This window comes from Lolium rigidum, chromosome 6 (genome assembly GCF_022539505.1).
Source record: "Lolium rigidum isolate FL_2022 chromosome 6, APGP_CSIRO_Lrig_0.1, whole genome shotgun sequence".
Lineage (NCBI taxonomy): Eukaryota > Viridiplantae > Streptophyta > Magnoliopsida > Poales > Poaceae > Lolium > Lolium rigidum.
In genome coordinates this window covers 269274853-269286246 of record NC_061513.1, presented here as the reverse complement: position 1 = coordinate 269286246, position 11394 = coordinate 269274853, and the positions used below count along the sequence as shown (strand labels likewise).

Below are 11394 nucleotides of genomic sequence, written 5' to 3'. Positions count from 1 at the left end.
GCTTACCGATTTCAGCCGTACATGAGGAGTTTTGCATAGACAATCTAAAGCGCTTAGAGCATCTCCAGCGGCTCGATACAAAATGAACGCGAAAAGTGACCGCGCATGTCCGTTTGCGTCATATCGTGAACATGGAAATGGTGTTCGGATTAAAATTGTTTGTTTGCGTCTAGGGTATCCCCAACGGCTTAGGTCAGGAAAAAGGGGGTGGCGACTACTACGACGATGGCAATGGCGTGGGCGAGGAAATGTCCGCCACCGGTGCCCCATAAAAAGGCTGACCAGAGTCTAGCAGCGTTAATGGCGCGCCTCAGCTTCATTGCCCTAGCGCTAAAGCTGCAACGACGCCACCAGCGCATGCGCGCGGAAGGCAAGGCACGTCAAACGCGGCGCAGAAAGCTGCTCATCGCCTCTCGCCAATACTAGTGCGCAGAAAGACGAAGCATACGTGGTCGCTGATGGGTGAGCACAAGTACGAAGGGCGCGGACACGTGTGCTGACGGTGTCGTATCCACGGAAACGCATTCCTGACGCATATTTAGGTCACGTTTACATCTCAGCTAATATGTTCGAACATTCCACATCAAACCGCTGGGTGGAGGGGTAGACCTATTTTTTAACCGCACCATTGCAAACAGCTGAAGATGCCCTTAGTTTTCGAGCTAAAATTTGGTGACTATTCTTGGCTGTACGGATGGGTGATACGGCCGTCCTGGCCTCACCGACAAAAGCAAAGAAACCAGATGACCCGGGCCCACTGTGCAGTGTCCTGGACCCACCGGTAAAGCAGACATCTCGCGGGCATACCGCCGCGCATGGAGATACACAACAGGGCCACCTTCTCTCCACTCTTTGATTTGAATTTCTCGTTAATTTTGTATTTTCTCTAAAGATACTTGTGCTTTGCTAAACAAACGCCAACAGGCGCGACAGCAATCAATGGAGCATCGCATCATCTCACAATAATTTAACCGATCCACCGGTCCCGGCGCTGCAAGTTGTACTAGTACGTACCGTAACCGTACGGCAGGATCGTACTATATGTATCCTAATCTTGTTTGATCTGCAGTCTAACTAACCTGGATCTCCATTGCCTAACTGTACGTACAGGTACCCAACCGATCAATCGACCAAGTTATTGTGAGTTGTTGCGCTGCATCCATTCCTGCGATGCTGCCCAAATTGTGCCCGTGATGGCAGGCTGGATCTAAACACTGCTGCTCCCCATGCGCATGCTGCTCAAAGTGGTGCCATCCACACATGCCATGCCGGCATATATTTATCCGTACGTATGATGTTCATCCTATCCTACTCGTGCTTACCAAGGTAGCTACGAATCATGTGGCCAGCCATCACAACAGAGAAGAATGATAAAAACAACATATAAATAAGAAAGATATAGGATTACAGATGTTGTGTCCACTTAAATCTTACGAAAAGATGAACTGAGTATGGTTGTAGCAAAGCAATTTTTATGAGGTTTAAGCTAATAGCTTATGTACAAAATTTTCAGTATGATCCAAATCTTAAAAAAAAATTATACACAATTTCTATGAATCAAAGGGGTCCTTCATATGAAATAGAAAAGCATCATCCCCGACGATGTTACGCGTGTGAGTAGCCACCCGTCTTAATTCAAGGACAGAGATAAAATCATCACTTACAATGCACGACTAAAAACATGTACCATGCTTCTCTAGCCTCTTATCTGACTGTGTTAAGACGTCCCCGAGGAAGATAATCAAATGCATAAGGGCACACATGAGGATCATCTTTGCCACAACAAAGCCAACTCAATTTATTTGCACCCACCATTCTATTGTCGAATTTTCTCATTTCTGTCAATATATTAGGAGGCAAATTCATTTGTAGGATAGTGGTGACATGTAGAATCAGGTTTGAAGTATGACCACATTTAGCATCGAAAAATCACACAAGCTCACACGTTTTGTACTATCAAAACTAAAACTCAGTCTCTCGTGTTATTTCATCCCATTAAAAGAGAGATGTGGTTCAAATTAGGGGCGGGCCCATGTGCAGCTAAGTGGAGCTACTGGTTCATATTAATTGACTCTAATATGGATATATCTAGACACATTTTAGTTTTAGATACATCCATATTGAAGCAATTAATATGAATCGGAGGGAGTACTATTTTTTAATTTCAATGCAACTTATTCATACTTGAATAGAAAAATGATTCAAAAAATTGAATTTATACTAGGATGGCTCCGACTGAAATTTCTATCCGCATGTGCCCGCTGGATCGCCACCTCATATGCTCGCCAGCAAGATTTATCTCCTGAGTCAAATTTGATGGGTCGTGGCTCACCCCAAAATTGGAGATCCTTTTTCTATCCTTAATTTGAGTAATATTGGATACATTTATTACTTCCCCCCGATTCGTATTACTACTTGTCATTAGTATGGATATACGTAGAATTACTAAAGTATATCTAGATACGTCTATATCAGTGGCAATTAATATAGATCAGGGTAGTAAATTTTAATCATAAATGGAGAGAGTAGTATATTTCTTTTTAGGTGTGCCCACCTTTAATTTTTTTCTGCCGTCCGCCACTGTGTACTTTCCTTAACTTAGTATAAATCCATTTCAGCTTTTCATTTGTTACATGTACATGGTCCAAAAAGAAAAGTTATTTGCATTGCACCGAGCTGCCCAATTTTGTTTTGTTTTTTGCACTGCACCGTCAATACGTGTCCAGCTCTCAGTAACTGAACTGACTAGACCTGGTCTTGACTGTTCACTGTTCACCGTCCCTGTCGATCGCTGCCAAACCAAAACTGAACCTGCATGTTACTCTGCCCGCTGCTCTTTGGCACTTTGCTCTGCTGCTCTCCCTCTCTCTCCATAGCCATCACTCTCTTCCTCTCGAGTCCTCTTCCTCTCTGTATCCTCCTTCATACTACCGAATCATCCAGCTCCAAGCGCATCACCGTGCCTTGGTTCTTCGGATGTGAGCGGCGCACGGACCTGTCGGCGCTCGGTGCAGAAATGTGCAGCCTTGGATAAAGATCAGCAAGAATCCCCGGTATAACCGCGGCGGATCGAAATCTATTCCCTTCTGTCGCGGCGAAGTTCGGATTACATACCGGACGTGCGGAAAATCAGGGCGCCGACGCCTCGTTTCCCGCCGCTTTAAAGATCGATCTAACCTTCTCTTTGCGAGAAGAACTCAGTCGCTGCGTGGTGTGTGAGGATGAAGACCCTCCAGTGCTTCAAGCAGGGCGGCGGCGGCGGGGGGAATGGCGGGCAGGGGAGGCGGCTGGAGCGCCGGCTGTCGCTGGGCGACTACAAGAAGGCGGTGTCCTGGTCCAAGTACCTGGTGGCGCCGCCGGGTGCCAAGATCCGGGGCGGCGGCGACGAGGAGCTCTGGAGCGCCGACCTCTCCAAGCTGGAGATCCGGGTCAAGTTCGCCTCCGGGAGGCACAGCCGCGTCTACTCCGGCAGGTACGCCGGACGCGAGGTGGCCATCAAGATGGTCAGCCAGCCCGAGGAGGACGCCGCGCTCGCCGCAGAGCTCGAGCGACAGTTCGCGTCCGAGGTCGCCCTCCTCCTCCGCCTCCGCCACCACAACATCATCTCGGTATGCACCTGTCCCTTCTTTTTCCTACCAATTTTTTACTTTGTCACTTTCACTGTCCCCTCAAATTAACAACTGTTCTTCTTGTCACGGGTTAACTGAATTATTTGTTTGCTTCAATCTGAATAAATCATCTGTTTCGCATCTTAGAGTATCTTTTAGTGTGATTCCTTTGTTGCTGCCCATGCGTGCGCTAGGCTGTAGGACTTGCTAGGCTAACCGATCTTCACATTAAAGGTGCAAGCTTTATGCTTTCTTTGGTTGGGTTGTGGGAAATCATAGAGGGTAGCAAAGACAAGATAAGGTCTAGAATGAGAAGATGATTCATGCTTCTTTGCACTATATATAACCTGAGGCAGAGGGAAAGAATAGAACATGGCAGACAAGCTTCTCCTCTCAATTTTATGTAGTGATTGATTGTCCGTGACAGCGAAATCTCACACATTTATGAATCTGGTGTGACAAATGTTTAGACAGGATTGTTTCTTGCCTTGGTCTTTATTCTCATGTACTTTCCACCCATAAAGTGCAGCTTTTGGTTGGTAATAGCACTTCGTACTTTGGCCGGCTGATGTTAGTAGAGTTCCTGTTTGTACAGTATGCGTATGAGTGCCGACATGCATCAGAACACCTCACATATATTGTTAGTCGTGCGCTGAAGGCAGTTTTGTAGTGAAGAAAAAAGAAATCAACCTTTGTGTTTCTTTGATGGTGGTAAATTGGAATATTTGGGACAAGTGTTGCAGAAGGTTTCATGAGTTCATATCATTGACAGCTCCATATATGCAATTTTGTAGTGGAGAAAAAAAAACCTTTGTTTTTCTTCGATATGGTAAAAAACGGAATATTTCGGACTAGTGTTGCACAACGCTTGATGAGTTTTCATTGACAGCTCCATAGACGATAAACCGTTAACCTTAGACACTTAGTTTTCTAATTAAAGTGGGTGGTGGACCATGTATGACATCAACTCTTAGCTGCTTTTAGATGCAGATAGCAGTGCATCTTATCTATAAATAACGAGAATCGACCCAGAGAGTGATAGTTCATGTACAGATAAAATATCTTTCAAGCTTTTCACTTTACTAAGTGCCTACTTGTCTCACTTGACCCCACAAGTCACATGGAGAAAGCTCACTTTGCTTAATCAACTGGAGCATGCTAGAAAAATCAGAAGTGTCATTATGAAGCTGGGTGCCCACCTTTCACTGGGGTTTGCAAAGTTCTGCAAGAAACTAAATCTATCTCAAACAATTGTCTGAATTTGATCCTTCTTGCGATCTCTGTAACATTGTTTATTTGTTTTGTACCATTTTTCTATGTGTATCCCTGACAGTCATCATATGTTGCTGTCCATGTGAAATATGTTGCCGCATAGGTGTTTGAACTGATCCATAGACTTCATTTAATTGTTCAGATAAGCCATTCCTGATCAATGCAAAGTTACAAATACAGATGAACATAATTTAGAAGAAACTTAGATTCATTTGATGCAAGGATCTGATGTGTGTTGATTGTCAATATTTTATGGTGCTTCAGTATGAGAAGATTGGATAGTTAGGACCTTGACTGTGACTGTTATCATTATGTGATTTTACACACAGCTTCTAAATGGTCTGATTTTGTTTGCATGGTGTGCTTTAATTCCTCTAAAGATCTGTTAGATAAAAAAGGTCCTAAGCAATGTTATTTGCATTCCATGTTGTATTTAAATGAAATAATGAGTATATCTACTTATTCATGCTAACTCATTTCTTAAGACTCTCTTTGGTCTGTAGTATTATCTGACCTGTTACATTTGCAGTTCGTTGCAGCATGTAAGAAACCACCAGTATTCTGTATCATCACAGAATACATGGCAGGTGGTTCCCTCCGGAAATATCTGCATCAGCAAGAGCCTTATTCAGTTCCTATTGAATTAGTCCTGAAATTAGCGTTAGACATTGCTCGTGGAATGAGCTACCTCCACTCGCAGGGGATACTTCACAGAGATCTGAAGTCAGAGAATGTGCTTCTTGGGGAAGATATGTCAGTTAAAGTGGCAGATTTTGGGATTTCATGTCTAGAGTCGCAGTGTGGAAGTGGCAAGGGGTTTACAGGGACTTATAGGTGGATGGCTCCAGAAATGATCAAAGAGAAAAGTCATACAAGAAAAGTTGATGTATACAGCTTCGGCATTGTCTTGTGGGAGATTTTAACAGCGTTGGTTCCATTCAGTGAGATGACTCCTGAGCAGGCTGCCATAGCTGTTGCACTGAAGGTATGTTTTCTTCAAGCACCACTTTCTTTGCATGTGCATATGTGTGGATGTTAGGTTCTCACTCCAAGACTCTAGCTAGATAATAATTTGGTTTTGTGGCATACGACTGTACAAGGGTAGAATTGATGTGATCGTGCTTGAAGAAGTACACCAAGCAACTTAGGTCCATTTTGAGAATGGGAGTATTTTTATAATCATCTATCAGTGATTTTCTCATGACTGAAAAGTTGCCAGTTTCCCACAAATTCAAATTCTACTGTACAAGGAACATGAATTATCTGCTAAGTATCATAGCCTCACAAGCTCTGTAACTATCTTACTGGCAGAATGCAAGGCCACCACTGCCTCCTTCATGCCCCTTAGCCATGAGCCATCTGATATCTCAGTGCTGGGCGACCAACCCAGATAGAAGGCCACAGTTTGATGACATTGTTTCAGTCCTCGAGAGCTACAAAGAAGCTCTGGATGAGGATCCATCGTTCTTCGTGTCATACATACCGCCTCCGCTGCAGCACCAACAGTACCAGCAGAGCCTTCTCCGGTGCTTTCCTCGCTGCAAATCTCTTCGACGATCCGCATCTCTCAAAGCATGATGCTGGGATTGTCTTCTTCACCATGTATAATATGCACCTTCCTGCGAGTTTCTTATCGATGCGCCGGCCCCTCTATTATTGCGGCATTTAGGCTTGCTCCGATTTCATTCTCATTTTCTTCTTTATGATTATCCATTAATTGATGCCATTGAAGCTTCTAGATATGACAAAGCAGTTTCTCTGCAGATTATCTATCGATGCTATTTAGTACTTGAGTGATGGGAACCATTGGCTAGCCTCTGAAATTGTAATTATAATTGAGCTCTTCCTAAGTTCATTCCTACTTGATTTCGGTTCCTGTCACATAACTGCATTCCAGTTTGCTGCTTTGAGCAAGTGCCATGCAGATCTGATGCATGACGTATGCAAGCTCTTCAGAGTGAGATTTGAATTGAAACATTGCATTTGTTCTAAACATATTATTTTTGTTGCTTATCCCAAACAACATAAAATTTAAATTTGAAACAATGCACGTTAACAACACATCTGCACTATAGTTTTATTTTTGGATATTATTTTGCAACATAAATATTTAAAACGATATAGCTTATTCTGAACTATTATCATATTAGATATTTATGATGGTGCACCAAAATTACAGAAAAAAATCTATTATAGTATTGATGTGTTGCCGAACTGTGAAGTATCACTTTTTATGTACGGATGTCAACTGAGTGTTTGCAGAAATAAATGAATGTCTACCAACTTCCATTTTCATGCCATTCATCTCATGAGAAAAGGTAAGTATTCTGAATTTACTTTTGCTAGTCCATCTGCTCTGAAAGGTACTCCTCCGTCTCTTTAATCGGCCACTGCCCTTATACTAATTTGAGTCAGTTAAAAGAACGACGACACTCTCTAGCCTGGATGTATCTAGACACTATTTAGTATCTAGATATATTTCAATTTAGATAATATCTGGGACGGAGGGAGTATGATAGCTTATGGCCATTGCCTTATTTATGTATATCATGAGATACGCATCTCTGCCTTAGTGATGCTTGATAGTAGGCTCAATTTTCATTCAATATAAGTAGCAGCCGAGTCATTCTTTTAATATTCGCAGTAGCTTAGGATGTTATACAGAGGCATCAGATACACTACGGGTGGAAGATGAGAAGAAACAGTAGCAATACAGGAATCCAGGCAGAAGTTGAGAGAAGAAACAGTAGAAATGTAAGAACCCGTGGAGATAGGAGACATCGGGAATAATGACAGAGCCGGGTGTCGATGAGATGCATGAAGAAACAGAAATTCTTGATTGTGACAAATGAACTGTTGCAACTCAATAAGATGCTGTGTGCATCATTTTCGTAGATACTTCTTCTGTATAAGCCAGCCCATGTATGATTGCGGCATTTAGGCCTGCTCCGGCATCGCTTCCTTTATGTCCTTTATGATTACCATTATACTTAAGATATATCAACCCATTTCTCTTTAAATTATCTATAGATGCCATTTATTGCAGAATCCTCAGTGAAGGAACCATGAACTAGCTTGTAATTGCACTGAAATTGTAATTGACCTATGTAAATCGATTCCTAATTCTTGACACATAACTGCATTCACTCTCGCTGGTTTTAACAAGTGCCATGTCGACAGATGCGAGCACTGCACAGGAATTCATCTTTGAACTGAAATATAGCGCATGTTCTGAACAGGAAGTGAGGAAAACATATCACCAGCGGCAAAACGGTTTCTGGCTAGTATCTTGTCTTCTAGCTTCTGAAGTTGATCTTCAGTCATTTGTCCGTCATGAAGTTGACCATGAATCATTCAGTGAAACCTTCCGGGGCTTTCAGGATTCCCCTAGCCCTGACGAGTTTGTCTCGCTTGAGTCACAATCATCAGAAAAGTGCCATGTTGATGTGATGACGACGTATCTAAGTTCTTGAATGTGAGTTTTGAATTGAATTTTTTTTGACATGATTTTGAATTGAATTATGGTGTTTGTTGTGAACATGATTTATTTTTTTGTTTCTCCAAAACAACACAACATTTAAATTCGAAAATTTGCAGGTTAACAACACATCAGTACTACTAGACTTTGTTTAATTTATATTCGAAGATTATTCTCCAACATATGTAAAATGATATACTCCCTCCGTCTATAAATATATGTTTGTCTAAATCTTGATACATCCAAATTTAGACAAATCTAAAACGTCTATTTATAGACGGAGGGAGTATCTTATTTGAAACTCAATCAAATTAGACATTTATGGTGCACCAAAAAACTGGAAAAAAAAAGTATACTCTAGTATTGATGTACTGCTGACCTGAAAAGTAAAAGTTGTATATACAGATCTCAACGAGTGTTTGCAAAAATAAATGAACATCTAGAAACCTTCATTTTCATGCCATTCACCTTATGAAAAACATGAAGTATTCTGACTTCATTTTCACTAATACTTTGTGGGCATTGGCCATTGCCCCATATTTATGTAAGCCACACATCTCTGCCACAGTAGATAGTAGGCTCCGTATTTTCATTTAATATAGGTACCAGTAGTTTTAAAAATATACCCAGCACTAGCTCAGGACATTATATAGAGACCATCACATACAAATACAAGGTAGAAGATAAGAGAAGAAACAGTAGGAAAGTAAGGACCGGTGGAAATAGGAGACACTGGGAACAGTGATAGAGCAGGTCTTCAGGGAGAACTAGAAAAAAAAAAACTGAGATTGTTGATCTTGACAAAAGTGAAGTGTTGCAACAAATTAAGATGTTACTTTTAGTTACTTGCCGTTCATGAATTGTTCATAGATGCAAGAGCATCATTTTCCTAGATACTTCTTCTGCGCTAGTCCATCTTTGATTGCGGCATTTAGGATATCTCCGCTTTCGCTTCCTTTTTTATTCTTTATGACTGCCATCACTTAAGATCTAACATAGCCATTGCTTTGCAAAATATAATTTATGCAAATTATAGTAGTGAGATGTCAAGACTACAATGGTTTAGATTAGCAATTGATTCTGATTGTCTTTTGTACATCATGGATGCAATACTAGAAATGGATTATTATTACGCTTTTCAATTGGCCAAGAAGGTCTAGTTTTATCTAAAGGTATGATAAGCGATAAAAACGGACATATTTACTCATTCTTATTTTTCATGGGGTGTCTATATAGTTGACTGTATGACAGCACTAGCTTGCATTAGATGTGTGGAAGTCACATGTACAGTTCGAGGAGATAACAATAAGATGTAAAAAATATGTCAGATCGTGTACACAGGAAGAGGCGACATTAGGGAGGGAGACAGATCATAACAACTTGAGAAGTCGGGAATAAACGGAGTACAGATGTGACAGTGCATGTAGTGTGTAATATGTAAGACACGAGTATATGTGGCTCATGACAATCCTAGTTCTTGCCTTTCTTTCTCTTTTTTTTTTTGAAGTTTCGCCGTCAGGCTTTTATTCAAATGACTACAAAATGTCTTTCTCTTTTCCTTACTAACATCATTTTTTTGACATGCACACTATGTTTATTGTCGAAAGAACATATTGTACATGACGACAAAGAATATGTTCACACATTAAACTCAATTATTGTCCAAAGAACCTCTCTGCGTTGTAGGTATTTTGGCTTATAATTTCATTTTCATATTGTAATCCAGATGTTTGGATTTGATATGCCTTTGCCACCATTTGAGAATGAATTTTAAGACAGCGTTCATCACCGATGCAGGAGGCAAGGAGATCCTCCCCAACATTATCTATTCCAAAAGAATGGAGAGGTCATTGCTCGTAGAAACTTGTGGGATGGACTCTCATAGCTGGAAGTCATATAAACATGTTGAAAATATAATATTGTATTTTCCACTTCTTTTGAAACTAGAAATGCAAAACATTGTGAAACAAGCAGACTAGCAAAGCATTGATGCCGAGGATTTTCCAACTCATTCATCACCTTTTTGCTCTTGTTCCTTGAGCCCATACACAATTACACATGCAAAGGTATCAGAATTGTAGTCCGGGAATAAACAACCACATATTCACGCAAGAGTGCCTCTTAAGAACAAAATATAATTACAGTTGATACAGTCCGGGAACAAACACGTCAATATGCCACTAAATTCCTCGTGAGGTATTGCACATATGAAATATGAGGACTAGAATTGGAAATTTCGTAGGTAGGAGTCATGGCTCTGCAACTCAAACATCCATTGGTAGGTGTTTCTCAGTACTTATTGCTTTCGGTTTCTTTACTCATAATCACTTTATTTATGATGCCCTCCTGCATTTATCCATTCAAATAACATGCTTACAACTTAGAGAATTCAAAAGGGATTCAGACTCACTAGAAATTGCATCTCGTTTCATTGCATTATAACGAAACAAGAACTTTTTTTAAAAAAATCGCTGGTGATCGGGCATTCCATTTTCTGGAAACCCAAGGTCAGGTTATCTATTAAAACCATGCAATGGTCAGGGAGATGAAAGTTTTATGGTCTTGTGATTTACAGGACTAGTTTTTCTTTTGGAGCTTACACACATAATTTAGGCTCGGATTAGAAAGGAACCATAATTATCTTAACTTCGTTAGGTTCATATCACGGGAAAAATAAGAGGTATGCTGACCTCATTTTCACGAATATAGTACTTTGCAACCATTACCTCTTATTTATATAAACCACTCATCTCTGCCCATATAGATAGTACGCTCCGTATTTTCATTTACTATAGGATCGTGGTAGAAATTGTTCTTTTAATATTACCAGCACTAGCATAGGAGGACGTTAAATTGGCGAGGCCATCACATACACATATCGGGTAGAAGATGGGAGAAGAAACAATAGGAACCTAAGTAACCGTGGAAATAAGAGACATCCGGAACGATGACGGAGCGAATCGTCGCCAATCCCTAGAAAAAATCTGAGATAGTTGACCTTGCCAAGAGCGAGATGGTGCGAGTAATTTGGAAGCC

The 11394-nt window shown here is 40.9% G+C and overlaps 1 protein-coding gene across 1 annotated transcript; it reads left to right on the top strand.

The window, feature by feature from the left end:
- Positions 1-2856: 2856 nt before the first annotated feature.
- LOC124667119 (serine/threonine/tyrosine-protein kinase HT1-like) lies at positions 2857-6761 on the top strand. The gene is made up of 3 exons (XM_047204447.1): positions 2857-3608; positions 5410-5865; positions 6192-6761. The coding sequence occupies exons 1-3, from the start codon at positions 3222-3224 to the stop codon at positions 6456-6458; spliced, it is 1110 nt and encodes a 369-aa protein (XP_047060403.1). The 5' UTR covers positions 2857-3221; the 3' UTR covers positions 6459-6761.
- The last annotated feature ends 4633 nt before the right edge of the window (positions 6762-11394 follow it).

Coding starts and splice junctions, on each gene's coding strand:
- LOC124667119 (XM_047204447.1), top strand. CDS start 3,222: ATGAAGACCCTCCAGTGCTTCAAGCAGGGCGGCGGCGGCGGGGGGAAT. Junction 3,609..5,409: donor GCCACCACAACATCATCTCG/GTATGCACCTGT, acceptor TTACATTTGCAG/TTCGTTGCAGCATGTAAGAA. Junction 5,866..6,191: donor CCATAGCTGTTGCACTGAAG/GTATGTTTTCTT, acceptor TCTTACTGGCAG/AATGCAAGGCCACCACTGCC.